The sequence below is a fragment of the Thermobia domestica genome, chromosome 11, assembly GCF_964235325.1.
Source record: "Thermobia domestica chromosome 11, izTheDome1.hap1.1, whole genome shotgun sequence".
Lineage (NCBI taxonomy): Eukaryota > Metazoa > Arthropoda > Insecta > Zygentoma > Lepismatidae > Thermobia > Thermobia domestica.
In genome coordinates this window covers 257,251,276-257,267,536 of record NC_137464.1, presented here as the reverse complement: position 1 = coordinate 257,267,536, position 16,261 = coordinate 257,251,276, and the positions used below count along the sequence as shown (strand labels likewise).

General features: G+C 34.9%; 1 protein-coding gene across 9 annotated transcripts in view; it reads right to left on the bottom strand.

The window, feature by feature from the left end:
- Positions 1–15,933, bottom strand: part of LOC145664971 (uncharacterized) — a 50,451-nt gene extending 34,518 nt beyond the window's left edge. For 4 of the 9 annotated variants that reach the window (XR_014127541.1, XM_081732127.1, XM_081732128.1 and 1 more), the window contains exons 1-3: positions 15,693–15,931; positions 9,701–9,806; positions 4,663–4,822 (exon numbers count right to left, since the gene is read on the bottom strand). Coding sequence is in view for 8 of the 9 variants with exons in the window: in XM_081732127.1 (XP_081588253.1) it covers positions 4,663–4,822; positions 9,701–9,806; positions 15,693–15,741 (315 nt within the window). In the remaining variant the exon portion in view is untranslated. Of the gene's footprint in view, positions 1–4,662; positions 4,823–9,700; positions 9,807–11,483; positions 11,862–15,692 lie in introns of those variants that run through there. The other 5 variants (XM_081732125.1, XM_081732131.1, XM_081732126.1 and 2 more) reach the window with 3 other exon arrangements.
- Between the last annotated feature and the right edge of the window lie 328 nt (positions 15,934–16,261).

Here is a 16,261-nt window from a genome sequence, read left to right as displayed (position 1 = left end):
ATATATATAACAGTGAATATTAGATATAATAACAATAAATAGCAGTGACGGCAGTTGGACGTTAAAAGTGGGGGGGGGGGGCGCAAGACATGATCTGAATATTTGATATCAATGTTAGTTTTCCTGGTTGCTTGTAATACTTTCTTTGACGAAATGTTGTATAACTATTAGGATACTGTCTTTTTCAGTTAAAATACCGTATACAGTGAAACCTGTCTATGTTGGCCACCATTGGTTCCATCGAAAAGTGGCCAACTTAGACAGGTGGCCAACTTACAGAAAATAAGTTGATTTGTGTATTTTTAGAATAGGATTTCTAGTATTACTTGATTGTAAAATTTTAATAAGCAGTGGCACGACATCTACTTATAAATAATGCATATAGAGTAATCATAAAAATATACAGTACTAGAAAATATTACTATAGTATGCAAGAGAGCCGATTTCTCTGTAAATTTGGGGGGGGAGTATTCAGATACAGAAGGTATATATATGAAGATTTTAAGACAAATTGCACTCAAATTATATCAAATATTGTATACGCATAAATAAAATAGGGGCCACATGAGTTTTGGGGGACCCAGTCCCCCTCGGTCTCGCCAGGATGGGCGCTCTGGATAGTATGTTTAATATATATGCATACTTTCTCTTCATGAAAATTAGTCTGGTACATTGGATTATTCGGACTGAAAACACAATAACACAAACAACCATGAAATAGAAGTGTATGTACGCAGTTTATTGAAATTGATATAGCACACTGAGTTATTCAGATTGAAAACAAGAAAAGCTAAGTTATAAATTGAGAAATTCATATGTAATTTATATGACTTCTTTTCAGTTGTTACTGAATAGTGGTTCATTCTAGACATATTTGCTTTATTCTTTTTGGCAGATATGCACATTCTAATATTGTCGTTAACTAGCTCTTGTTAATAACAGAAGTATTTCCCTCGGAGCAAAAGATGTTTTGAGAAAATCTTGAGGGAATTCATATCTCAAAACCTCCGCTACCTTTTGACATGCAGTCAGGTGCCAATAAATGACAATTGAGCTTCAACCTTGAGAATTTTCCGGAATTACTAAAGCTTCCCACTGATGAAAGGAACCGATATAGCTAATGGTTTTACCAAAACAAACAGGGTAAACAAATACGTACAAACATTTCCTGATTTCCTGTACGTGCTTTTTCTTATTCACATCTTCCTTCACCACCCTTTTATGAGGATAGTGTTCTGGCCATTGACCTCCAAGAACAAATCGTGCGAATCTACGCTTCTTTGTCTAGTCACAAATACAGAACATCTGCCTCTCATATGGGAATTCGAAAGAGTTAAGAAAAATAACAAAATTGTATTTTTCGTGGCCAAGATACGCAGGTAAATTTATCATTATCATCATAGGGTAAACATTGCTTCAGTGTGGCCAACTTCCAAGATAGACAGGTGGCCAACTTATAGAGTAGTATGTAACGAATGGCTTATGGGAAAATGCAGGTTCAAGACGAACTAGGCCAAGATAAGCAGGTGGCCAACTTAGAGAGGTGGCCAAGTTGACAGGTTTCACTGTATCTTGTTTCATATTTTATTAAGTAAATTGACAAGAGCAACTCAAGTAGTTACTAGCCCTTTGAACTCTTAAAAAAAACAAAGGTGTAAGAAGAGATTTGATTCCTTGCTCATGAATATCTGTCTGGAAAATTGTGTGATCAGATTAGGGGCCTATTTAATAACAAATAAAAAGAAAGGATAATATTAATCAAATAATCATAGTAATGAATAATGAGGCTTGTTGTGCAAAAGTTATATTGAATCTGGAAATTAATGAACAACTTACATTTTTAATTCCACGCACGCTATTATATGTGTTATTACTCTTAGGATGACAGTGAATACTACAAGCATATGCTACGACATTTAAAGAAATACTTTTGCAGCTTCCCGAAACACATTCGCTGCCATTAAGTACAGTTTTCACTTTCTTAAAATAAATCAAAACTCAGCAATACTTACAGTCACTCCACATTTCAGTTATACAAAATAATCCTAAAACCTAGAATTATGCTGAATTTACTAAATTTAATTGTATATATAAAACTGTACATGCACACCCCTAAACTCCTATATTATACTACATAATATTCCTTACTGAGCTCCTTCGTGGCTAAGCGAATAGCGCACACGCCTTTGATGTGGGAACCCGGGCTCGATTCCCGGAGGGAGCTCACGTGGTTCGGACTTCACGTTGATCATTAAGTCCAAGTGTCATACAACTTCGCTGCTGAACAGGATGTTAAAATGAAAAAAAAAAAAAAAATCAAATCAAAATATTCCTTATTATTAGAAAGAAAAAAATATTATTAGAATATATTTTAGGAACTGCTGATTTTTGTACAAATAAAGAATAACTTGTGAAGGACTTCTTTTCTTGCGAAATATTATCTCAATTAGTTCTAGAGCAGCTAACTAACATATCGAGCCCTTGCAAGAAGAAATGAAAGTACGCTCGAATTGTGGCGCTCCAATAGGTAAATTTTTGGGCCATTTTTAGTGGCAATTCAAACGCAATTCCTGTAGCTTTCTTAATTCCACGGGAAGACAACCAATACGTACTCTTGGAACGACAAATATTTTATGGCACCATTTTTATTCTATGAACCAATAATGGATACAAAACTTTATATTTCCAAATGAAACTATATACATTAATGGGTAATTTCAAAAAAGTAGAGGGGCAACTGCTCAAGACATCACTGAGGAACTATTATGTGAACTATCCAAATAGCCATGTTCAAGAATGCTCCAGTACTTGCACACCAAATTTTAGAGAGGTAGGTCGAGGGAGCTACAAACTTTTAAAGTTCACTTGTTTCACTTTTTCGGTACCCTATAACTTGGAAACTATCCACTTTTGAACACAAGTCCATATGATTTTATTTTTTATTTTTTTTATTTTTTATTTATTTATTTATTTATTTTTTATTTTATTTATTTATTTATTTTTTTTTTTTTGCGAGGAATCTGTTTCCAAAATATTGTGACAGCAAAACAATTTTAATAAAGATTTGCTTATAAAAGGCTAATAAAGAACAACATGTTTCCGCAATTCGGAAACTTATAAGTAGCGCCCGGATTTTTATGTGCTAAGAAAGTGTAAAACGTTTATTTTTTATGTGCTAAAAAATGAAAAAAGATTTGCTAAAAAGTAAAAAAATATTTAACAAAAAATAACAAGGAAAAGAATGGGAAAACACCCAACGTAAGAAAAATAAATACTGGTGCTCACAAATAGCTCCTTTTGATTAGACGTCGAAATTCCACAAGCATTGCAGTGAACAACTAACGTCTTTTGCAAATTGTCCATCGTGAAGCCATGCCTATTGTCACGGAATAATACCTTAAATTGATAAAAGGCTCACGTATTTTAAAAGTGACATATCACGAATATCCACACCATCAATTTCACTTGTGTTTTGGTCTACCCATACTTCAGATATTCTACATAGGGTTTTATAACCAAGGTTTTTCTCAAACAAATCCTTATTTTTTTTTTCTCATGAGTTCAGCTTTTTCGAAGCAGAGAGAACATTCAGCTTTCTTTCAATGCACTGTACTTCCTGTACTTTTTTAAACTGAAGTACTCAATGAATTTCCCGTAGTTTCTAGTTTCTTTATAGAGTCAGTCAAGAAACCGACATTGGCAGATACGAAAGCCAAGTCACATTTCGAACCACCGTCACTTACTAAATTTTGAACAATTTCAATGGATGAAGCATCGTCTGGGTTTAGTTTAGTTACTACAGATGCAAATGCTTAAAATTCTCCACACAACATAGTACTGCATTAAGTCATGTATACCACCGCGTGATTACGGGTGTTGGAGTAAGTGAAAGATCGGGATTTGTTTCTTTGAAAAGTTAAACTCTAGTTGGCGATTATACGATTTGTTTTCTATTTGACACTATAACTAGTTCACTTTAGTACAAAGCGCTCCTTTAAAAGCTCTTTGTTTGGCACAAGTTGCGCCAGTGTTGATAAGCAGAATTTATCACAACGCTGTTTCTGCAGGTGGGAAATAGCTTATAAATACGATGGATAGATTTATGTTGCCTATTGTTTTCAGAAATTAAAAAAAAAAAAAAAATCGTTGTAAAATGTAGAAGAAAATAACGGAAAATTATTAAAAATATGTATTTATTACCAAAATGTCCAAAATATTTATTGACATAACTTTTTTTCAGAGAATATGTATTTTTATGTGAAATAAAATTTGTCATTTACACTTGCAGACTCTTATTTGGGGTAATAAACTTTGTTTTGGGCTTGTATGTGTTTGAAAAAAAAAATATGTTTTTACATACAAATCAGGGCCTTACTTATAAGTAAACACCATACCATATGACGAAATGTAAATGACAATTTTTGTAAAGTCGAGAATTTAAGCCGCACATTAATATTCAAAATTGAAATCTAGATTTTTAAAAAAAATGTATGCAGTTTATTTTTGGGTCAATGAGGTATCGTATCTAAATTTGAAACTTTTGCAATTGAAATTTAATTTTTTTTAATGGATGCTGTTTATTTTTGGGTCAATAAGATATGGTATCTAAATGAGAAACTTCTCTGTTTTTGAAGGATTTGAATTTCTCTCTTTATATTTTACCTCATCATACTCGTCATCCGATTCATCTCGTTCTACATATTCAACGATCCCTCGGTCATTGTAGCCACCACCATAGCCCGTCCTTTCTTCCACTTCTCCATACTTAGGGGCGTTGCACATATTACATTGTTGACGCCTTGCCCAATTGACGTTACCACACCTGGAAAAAAAACAAATAACTGCAGTTACACCACAAATAACTACTAAAGGAACTAAACTTACACATGATAATTTAACTATTCAGTTAAAAACTCAGGAATCTGCCTAAATACTTATTAATGCCGAAGTTGCTCACGTGGTAGAGTTTGGTTTCGCATTCGGGATGACATGGGTTCGATTCCCGCTGCCAACCATCCTGACTGGCGTTTTCCTCAGTTCTATCAGGCAAATGTTGGGATGGTACCTGCTAAACAGGTCCTGGCCGATACCTTTCCACATCCTTTTTATTATTATTGTTAGATACCCAGTATAAAATGGCCTCTCAGCTGTATATGGTGATTGTTAAATAAATAAATAAAATAAATGAAATTTTCAATGGAAACCCGGACCTTCGTCGGCGGCTTCTTTTTCTACATAAACCCACACTACCCCCTTAATCACATCTCAATGGCTTCCACTTTGAAATCAAAAAATATCCTCCCCGTGTTGTTAAGCTTATCGGTAAAAATCCTGGAAAGAAAGAAAAAAAAATACCATAGTGGATAATTTTTAACAAATATAATAGCTTCAAATATTCTAATGTTTCTGTTCCAACCCGTTATTGTGGTTTCAATTCTATTGTGAAAATTTACTGGTAACGTTGTGCTTATCGGTAATATGCAGAAAAAACTAAAACTAAATAGTAAAAAAGCATTACCTCAGCAGACAGTCTGTAATAAATTCTGGAAGCTTTTACACAAGTAATTTGTCGAATTTAATAGCTGTAAGAAATAACAGGTATATTTTTCTTGGGAGAAAGAGAAAGCCGGAGGAAACTTTACGTTCCCTCTCGCAAGGCCTTGGATCGAAATAGGCTAGAGGTAATTACTGACTTTATTTACTAGAGGTGATTGATATATCGTTGCGTGTCGCGCATTTCACAAAAAGGATAATAATCAGAAGAGAGACACAGGAAGAAAGAAGTATTAATGAAAAGAGGAAACAACTGATTTAAACTTATAAATTTTCTGTAGGTGCGAATTCAGTAATAGACAAAGAGTGAAAAAGTACATGACTGAAACGGGACTCGAACCCGGGATCTTCGGCGTACCGTGTTGATGCGTTAACCACTATACTACCCAGCCAACTCCCGGAACAGTCATGATGGCCTGAATACAGAAGTTTAGGTCTTTCTATAATCCCAAAAGTAAATCCTTTCCAACAGACAATAGTGCTAAAGTTTCAAGTCTATCTTGATCTTCTGAATTACGAGTATAATTTTTTATTCACTTTAACGTGAAAAAAAAAAAAAAAAAAAAAAATCTTTCTAGCACTTGTAGCAGGAATGGATAAAATAAGTTCGCAAAGTATCATCACCTCACCATATGACCTGCAGGCAGTTTGATTTTAGAAAATCTAATAGTTCACTAACGCTTTTCTTCTTCCGTGAGTCACTAGAAACGTATGTTGCCATTAACTGCGACCAAACAGCAAGAAAGTCAAACATTAGGAGGACACTGTTTAAGGGATTCACGAGAAATTTCAGGGAACATTTTTTTCTTTTCATCTGAATTAAGTGGATTGGTGTATTCCAACCGTAGAAAATCTAGATTATCAAATCTGTTGTTGAGCTGTTGAACTACTGTTATCAATAATTTCACAAAGAAGGCTTCTATGAGACGTCTTTATCAGGATCATCATGTAATCTTAACTTCTTTCCCTCTGGCTCACATAGTATATTGTTTACTGTACTGTCTTTTCTCAATATTCTTCAAACCGTTCACGTTTCTCACCAAGTTCAGCATTCAATCCATTTATTTCAGTAATACAATAACCAACGTCATGGGACTTCTTTTGCAAGATGGAGAACAGTACATCACTAAGAGGAAAAAAATACTTGAAAATATCTTTTAATATAAACTCCCAAAGCAGAACAGGTAAGGGTACGACAATGCCGCAGAAAGAAAATGCGGGCTGCAGAAAAATTTTCTTCTTCGTAACAATTCAACATTAGATAGTCATGAAAATGTACTGATAAACTTGGGAGGCACGAAAGGGAAGAGTAAGCGATACATACAGTCACCAATATGAGCGCTACAGTGCATGCAGCCGAGTCGAGACTTTAGCAGACAGCTGCCCGGTGGCGGGATTTTCGCTGAGCCATTGTGCATTGCTTGGTAGAGCTACTGTCGTGGTTATAACGTGATACTTAGAAAATAGCTACCTCTGGTGATCCTGTTGTTTGTACTATTTGCTCGGAGAAAAATGTTCGTAGAAATCTTAAAACTAATTTTCATGACATCATCCGAGTTATCCTGTGAAGTTTACGTCCATGACCAGCAAACATTGAGTACATTTTTTGACGGTTCTCTGACCCCCCCCCCAAAAAAAAAATAAAATAAAAAAAAATAAATAAATAAAATAAATGAAGAAGATGAAGTGTCTCCACCGAAGCCAGGCCTCGTGCTAGTATTTTGAATACGGTGAGTAATGATGATGACACAATATGCCATCTAGGAACATTATGAAGTAGTTATTTTTATTCTAGTCAAATCAAAATAGTTTTGATTAAACAAAGTAAACCGTAAGCGAAATAACTATGGAAATAAATGAAACTGTAAAATACATTAATCTACTTACAGACCAAGTTCCATTTAGAATGTCCTCGTGATCAATGTTCTCAGCTTTGTATCCTAAATAATTGATAATGACCTTCCTCTTGGTATTTTAGCTGACAAAATTACCATCAACTACAGATTTAAGCACATCATGAGTATAAGCGTCCTCATTTTTGACATTTCATGTGAACACTTGCAAGCACCACTTGCTACTGTATTTATTTACAGCACAATTTTGTTGATGATTATATCAAGAAAAAGATTGGCAGCAAGCATTTTGAGTATATGTAAAAAGTCTGAGTTTGATGCATCATTTTAAAGAAATAATTTGGTTGGTATGGCCATCGATCACCAATATATTCAACTACGTGTAGAAAAACATGAAAGATGAACTTGTTCTAGAAACTGTTTCTGTTTCCTAGGACATAATGCATACAACTGAATTAACTGTCAAACATTCATCTCTTCCTGATCTAATTCAGAAGGGTTACACCCTCACTGATGAGGCTATAAAGAGTTCTCTACAGGGAAAAAGTATAAGCTACTTTTGTAGTCATCAAAAGAGTTTGAGGACTATTTTTTAAAAAGACAATATAATTTAAAACTATGAAATTTGCAAGCTATTCTGAGCTGGTATTTAAAACTTTTCTTGGAGAATACAGAAGTCTAGTTTTTGCAGTGGAAGAGAGTCCAGAATATTTTGCCCTAAGACAATGGCTACTTTCAAAAACAAATATTTTCATTATCCTTTAACCAGCTAACACTTCATTTTGTTTTCTTTATCAAAGGAAAATCAGTTCAGCTATCATTTTCCTTGGCAGTGTTGCAGTTCATGGAAAATACTCAAGTACAGTTAGAGAACATAATTAGATATGTAAATGATATTCCCATAATTAGATATGTAAATGATATTCCCTCGGCCAACTTCAGGACATTTTGTGTAAAGATCATTAGCAAACTACCAAAAGGCTTTTACAAACATACAAAATTGTCTTGAGAGTTTATTATGAACGGCAGTACCTTTAAACGTGTGCCTTTACTTGATGTTCCTGTGAGCAGCAAAAGTTTAAGATCACTTTCTATAGCAGCTGGCAGCGAAGCAGTGCATTAAATTGTAAAATCTTCTTAAGAGTTCTTGAAGTTTCTAATGCCACTTAAAGAACAATGTCAGACTTACCTGAATACAGATGAACAAAACAATCCTCTATCAAAGATGTTAAAATAGTTTTTTTTTTTTTTTTTTTTTTTTTTTTTTTTTAACTTGGACTAACTAACATTTCCAAGAAATAATGTAGCTAATGACAAAGTAAATAAAAGTTCTGATTCGTTCGACGCATTTTACGATATGATCAGTGTTGGTTTATGCTCATTTTTGACAACTGTTCATAAAAAGAAACTATTTTTTGATTACAAGCAATACTCTGAATGTTTAAGAAATACTGCAAAGAGCAAGTGCAGGCATACTAGGTTCAAAATATTTATTCAAGCAAGAAGAACGGACCTTCAACAAAAACATCCTCTTGGAATCAAATTGCTAAAGCCGTTGCTGAGATCCCTGTGTCTGAAGCAATTCGTGAAAGATGGGGATCTCTAATTAGCAATATTATGACTAAGCGCCCTGCAACCAGTTATTTGAAGAAATTGGCACAACTGATACGTTGGTTTACATTCAGATAAATGGACCTCCAGCTGGTTACAAGGTAAACAGGAAAGTTTTTGAAACTGGTTTTGCTTTTATGCGCTTGAAATTTTAGGTTATAATTTTACTACGCTATTACTAACATACTTGCAGAGAGTTCGTGAATTTTTCGTAAGCCGTCGCAGAAAGTTGAAAAATGTTCTGCTTTAGGGATATAAACTTGAATCTGAAGTCATTCAGTGAAACTAAAATCCACAGGCAGCAATGCATGCTTGATAGTCCATTTCTCATCTGCAAATGTGAATGTGAAATTTCACCAATTAATTAGGTACTCTTTGCTCTTTGCTTGTTTACTGAAGTTCAGCAAAATCTTGCCAACATCGAGATTATGTAAGACGTGGCTATACAGTTTTCGGTGGAACTCCAATCATTGTTATGTGCTGAGATATCAATACTTTCCCACCGGGAATTCAACCCAGATCCGTATGCACCGAAGGCGCACGTGCAAGCCAGTAAATTAGTGGGGAAGGTCTCAAACGCTTTTGATTGCTGCCTTTAGAAGGGAACACAGAACAGCTTCAAGGTTAACTGTAAATAGCTAGTAAGTCTTAAAGGAAAACAAAATCAGATGGTAAGCACTCACTTATTACACTGCCAGTCATCTGCGCTGAATAATCCTCGGCTCTTTTCAGCTGCTGCCTTTCCGATCTCCTGTCCAAGCTTCTTTTTCTTTGGTGGGTCGCCTTTATCTTGAAAGAGATATTTGACATTCATTATAAAATGTTTACGTCAAAATCAAACATCATTGTAATTATATAAAGCAAACAGCAAATTACTTCCTCAATAAGCTCTTTAATATTTCAAGATCACCAATAATCTTCCGCGTTAAGTTCAGTGGTTAGCGCGCGTGCCTTTGTAACACATGGTCAGTGGTTCGATTCTCGGTGGAAGGGCATTAAACCCACTACGATGGTTCGGATTTCACCTTAACCCTCCAAAACACGCGTGGTCAATTGTAATATAAAGGCACGCGCACGGAGTCTCACTCCGCAATATTTATTTATAGGCCTATATCTTAATTTTAATGTGTATTTTGTCTTGAAGCGATATTAAACTGTTTCATACTTTCTTTGCAACGTTTTTGACAACTGTGCATGTATATTTTACAGCACAAACTCTTTTATCAGTTCTACGAAAGCTAAAATTTTCTTATCCGCGGAGTGTGACTCCGCGGCGCGTGCGACGACGGGTTAAACTACGGTAGATCCATGCCTTATATACCTTCGGAGCTGGAAAGATACGCTAAATTTTAACAAACAACAACAATACTCTTTTTAAAAAAAATATATATATATACATAACAAGCTATGGCACTAATAATAAGAGAACAAATGTCAAGTTCTACAGTGTTGAATGAAATTTGTTAGTAGAAAAAAAAAAAAAAAAAAAAAACGTGACTCAAAACATCGCGGGTACAAACATGTTCCCGAAGTTGTTTTGAGTTGTGAATCATCTAAGGAATGAAGACATTGCCACTGCTGCGAATAAAAAGTATTAAATGTGCAAATGAAGTTGTGGGTCTCTGCAACTGTACAGATGACACTGATGAACAGGATTTTTTCGTGTCAGAGGGGATAAGAGTCACCGAAGTTGTGCAAAAATAAGATAAGTTATAACATGGATGGAACGTCAATCAGACTATAAGCAAGTTACTTTGTTTCATCTTGCCGCCATTAAGCGCTAAGCCTTAAGGAAATGCTCTCATTGAAGTGATACATTAATCTTTTTAGTATATATATAATTTGTGAAGTCTTAAAATGTAAGCACAATATACTAAATCACAGTTCATTATAGTATAGTGCTGTAATATTTTGTTAATAAAATTGTAAACATTTTCCTTTAACCATCACATAATACTAAGTTTCATTCAAGGTTGGCTGGTTTAAAAAGCTCGTCTTTTCAACAAACAAACAAAAACTCCTTTATTCTTACATTATTTGTATTATATTCAGACCTAAATTCCCCATTCATTACTCAGAGATTACACTACCAAAGTAACTTTTTTTTTAAAACAAGTTTATAAATGTTTCTTTTCTGATTTTTTAATAGTTCGTTATTGTTATGCAATTGCAATCAAAGAAAAACTCCAAATATTGTTTCGATTTAATATTGTTTACTATTGATAAAACACTTCGAAATGCCGTACTTTTCTTTCTTTTTTTTGGAGGGGGGAGGGGTTGTCATGCAAACCTCACGATAGTCATTTATTGAAATCAGAAGTATCTTTGGTATGTATTTATGTATAAATGGGTCAGAGTCAAAGTGGACTCAAATAATTCGTATCTTTATTTACTTTTCTTACTGATGTACAAATTAAGTAGTTGTATTTCTCTAACTTGGACTAATAAAAGTCGTACTGAACTAACCTGGACTAAATTAGCTCTTCTGTACTCTACACTATTTTGAAATTGTCCATATGTAATTCTGTATAATGGTTTCACTTGTGCAACTGTTTATCTTTTTTGTCCTTCTGAAATGACTTGACAATTATATTAACAAGTATGTAAAGATCAGTACAATGTCTTTTTATCAGGAGTCCTTCGTGAGTGAGTCGGCAGACGCATCGGACTATGCGGCCAATTAGTCCCGGTCTCGAGTTCAAATGGAGGACAATTTCTCTCGGATGTAAGCCGAGAAGCGGTATGGATTCCGCTTTAAGCTTATGTGACCCCTTCCAGCATAACCCGGTTGTTACATAATAACACCAATTGCGAAAGAAACTTATTTCTGTTCATATGTGATATAAATACATAGAGCAAATTATTTAAACCAAAATAACCTGGTTTAAACAAAAAAAAAAAAAAAAATGTTTCAATAAAAACCATGGTTTTTGCCAACCCTGGTCTCATTACATAGTGTAAGACTATTACACAGGTGTATATGCATCCCTCAATATCAGTGAGCTAACGAGTTTCGAATTTAGAAACAACGTAGCTACATTTCTCCTCTAATTGAAGCTTATAAAGGCACGTGTCTCTCAACTGTTCAATACAGAAACCTTGTTAGCAAAAAAAGCTGGATTTTTATGGAGATCTTTATTTTGATGTCCTTCTCATCATATGATTAAAAGTACTCTTGATTTGAGCAATATTTTGGGGGATGGGGCGTAGGAGCACATTTTTTTTTTTTTTAATTTTACAATTATTTCGAAAATTATAATTTTTTGAACATAATAATAAGGGAAATTGTAGTTCATAAAATAGTCTACTCAAGAAAAAAAAACGCCTTACTTTATCTTCATAAAATCAATTTTTTCAAAGATATAAACTGACATATAACTGAACAGAAATAACGTGGGTATTTTAATTTACTAAACTGTTTCCTTTCTACGTTTCCTAAGTAACGTTGGTGTCCTCTTCCGCGACAGACACAAGATAGGGAGATACAAATAAGTCTAGCGTAACAGTTCAAGAAGTTACTGAAGAAAGAAGCAGGGAATACTGAAATTGTGTAACAAAAAAGGTTGTTCTTTTTATGGAAACAAGGTTAGTAATCTCAAATCATGAATTTCTGTATAACAGTTCGTGAATTTGATTAGGGTTCACTCGAGAAGACGGTTCTACGAAATAGTAAATTTATAGGTAAAATACGATGTGAATCAAATTTCGTGAAGGAATGAGAATGTGAATATAAGTAATTACTGTCAGTGCCATATTGAAATGAACTTTGAGTGATAGTGAAAGTATTATATGTATAAGTGTGCTCGTCCACAATCCTCGTTTATGCGTATACCCTCCATCGCTGACGCGCCTGCTTCCTACGGACGCAACCCTTCGCTATCGCTCGGCCCTCTCTGTTGCGCTCCTGCCTTGACTCGGTTAGACAGCATTCGTGCTTTTTAGTGGCCACCTAGCACAAATTGGTTCGTGTTTTATGTACTGTAGTTTATGCTATACGTCCATACTATTTATACTGAGCCCTCCTGAAGTCATCCGCAAGTAGTAATGGAGCTTCTCATTTGGTACATGCTCTACTAAAAGAAATGCAGAGCTCTAACCTAACCTAAAAATATAAGAAAAGTGTCAAAATTTGGTAGAACCGTTTGCTGCAGTAATGCCTTTTAATAATAGCAAGATCCAGATTTTTAAAAGTTACTTCTCATTTGTTATATTTAAATAACACCCTAAAGGATGGTAACATAATACCTAACTAATAAGATATGAAAAAATACAAATGACGCCTATCTTGTAAGACTTCGTTCGCGAGATAATGAACAAAATATACGTACTAGAACGACATATTGCATTTTCCAATGTCACCTAGCATTCAGCACCCAACCCTTCTGCCTTCACTCACTGTTGCTTTCTCTGGCTTTCCCTCACTTTCAATTGAGCCACAAAGCAAATTCTGTCTCATAAGCATACCTAAACGGCGTGACAAACATTTTGGCATTTGAAGGCGGCGCTCCAAAGTCCCTTTAAATGCTGCTAGCAAATGAGAGGCTAGCGGTATTGCCACGTTTATTTTGTACACATCCACGTCTATCCTCTGCTATCTGATCGCACTGCAGTTTGTCTGCTTAGCCATAGCCACACCTCTTAGCACACGGCAACATCGCGTCAGAGCTTGCGTTTTATTCGTTTAGCTGAAATGCCAAGATGTTTGTCACAGGCTATAGTGAAGGTAGAAAGTCACTACTAACGAAAGACGACAATTTAGAAACACATTCGAGTGTACGTTGGTAATGCGATGTCATATTGATAATAGCTACACACACATCACACTTTTCGATAGAAATACCGGTAGTATTCTAATGTCTTCTACCATCTTCACTTTCTTGGCGTTTCTTCAATTGGATATAGATTCACAACACCGGTATGCCAAATTTATATGCTATAGGAACTACTACATTTTTCAGCGTATTAGCGTAAAGAAACTAATGAGTGAAAAACACGGACCAATTTGAAATAGGTGGTGGCTACAAGTTACTTTCGCATTTATTCTGGTTCAGGGCAGAATATGGGTCTGCATCATGCAAACAGGCGTGTTATATAACAGTGGATATGTGTATAAAGAAATCGGCAATGCAGTGAAATAAACATGCATCAGCCAGTGAGAAGTGGTTTGTACTTTGCTGAGAATTACTTACTAGCCTATAAGGTTACTAGTTTTTCCAATGAATAAGAGAACGCTTCAGGAAAGTACTTTGATAAAGGATTATCCGTGAAACGGAGACTTCTGGTTACCTTAACACAATTTTTAATATTCTTAACAGATAACTTACACGTCTTGCGCCTACGTAGTACCTTTGGTGCTGGTACAATTTATGGGAACATACATTTGTAAAATTTACCTAAGAAATATTTTCAGCTTAGCGTCCCACGGTTATACCAGTTAGGCTAAGGGAGACAGATGATTCAACCAAATGAATGATCATAAAAGATTTGGTGGAATAATATTGAAAAAAAACGAAATGAAATCCTTGAGTTTTACCACCGCGGACCCTGCAATGATATTGTAAAGGATACGTGAGCACCCAGAGAAAACCCACAGACACAAGTTGTCCATCACAAGCTTACTTAGCCGGGAATTGAATTAAGACCACGCACCAGAAGTAAGCGTTCTCTTACTGAGCTACCATGCCCCTTAAATTTACCAAAGAAATATCTAATGTTATTTCAGAAAAGGAATATGTAAGTATTCGAAATACATGGAGATTTTACTGTGACATCACCATTAATGTTAAAAATGTAATGCTAACGGTACTCTTTCAAAGAGGTAATGGTCCGTAAGGAAACCACGAACAATTAAATTCCACGTGCAGTGTAGGTCATGATCTGTAACCATAAAGCTGTTTGACAAGATCTAACAACTTCAAAAACAGTGTTTTCACTATCAGCCATTACCCGTATAAGACGCTAATTCTCCTGTTCCCTACGCGCGTTAGACATTTCTTGCTTATAGCATCCAAGTAGCCCTATCCACCTAGCACAAGTTAGTCGATTTTTGCTGTTTTTGTGGTATATTCGCACGATATATTTATACCCATAGTGGTTAATTCTCCTAAAGTGAATCTGCACCGACGAATGCACCTCCCCACGAATAAAGTATTAGAATTCGATTTTCTTGTGAAAGTAAGTCATTAGTTCAATATAGTCCCATACACTGGAACTGCAACATTCCTTGAGCACTGCCTGTTCCTGAGTTTTACATTTTACTTTTTTTGTGTGTGTGACCCTGTACTGTTATCACGATTTGTACAAATGAACACTTTTATCATACTGTATCTAAATTTTCATGTCTCAGGTTGTTGAGACTAAAAGGAAGACATCTTTATCATAATGAAAAATAGAAAGACATCATCATGAAGGTAAGGATTAAATAAAATTGTAACAAAAAGAGAAGTTTTTGATTTGTGGGAAGAAACACATTTGCACTCATCGCACATGGCCTATATCTTGTTGAACTGCACGTAACGTTTATCCCAGAACATAAAAGGTATATAAACATTTCCGACCGTCATTTGCATATTTCGTGCAGTTTCATGATACTTTAGATTCGGGAGGAAAATTAAGCAGTTTCAAAATCATTGCATACACAAAGAAGAGCCGGTAATACCCTGTGGTAACACTTACATTCCTGCGCCATCTTATCGACACTGCCGCTTTCACCAAAATTAGACATTTGAACAAATATTTCTAGGACAGCCTAAAAACTATGTTGAATTAATGGTAGCAGATATTCAGGATTTTGATGTACACGCACAACGAATATTAATAACAGTCAATTATGAAGTGAGAGAACCAAGCAAAAGTTCAAAATGTAAAGGCGATTAGCCATGACGCCACATTCCGTAGCAGTCTTCGCAAAATTCTACTACAAAAACGCAACGCAAAAATGAATAAATTGTAACTTCTAAACTAAAATGGAAATTTTGCGTTCCATTGACGCAAACCGTTACTAAAAGAACACCATGAACATCCTTTTTTCTCGTTTTTAATTATTCTTGTAGGTAAGTATGTAATAATGGCTCTTGAGGGAAGTCAAAGTTATAGAATAAATTAATTTTATCGCTGTAATAACTACACAAAGAAAGCTTCATACAACTTAAAAAAAAAACTGTATACAGAATAAATACATTACGTAATTCCGTTGCGATAATCGGAATGGCATTTACAAACGCTTGTTTCAAGTTTTAGAGAGC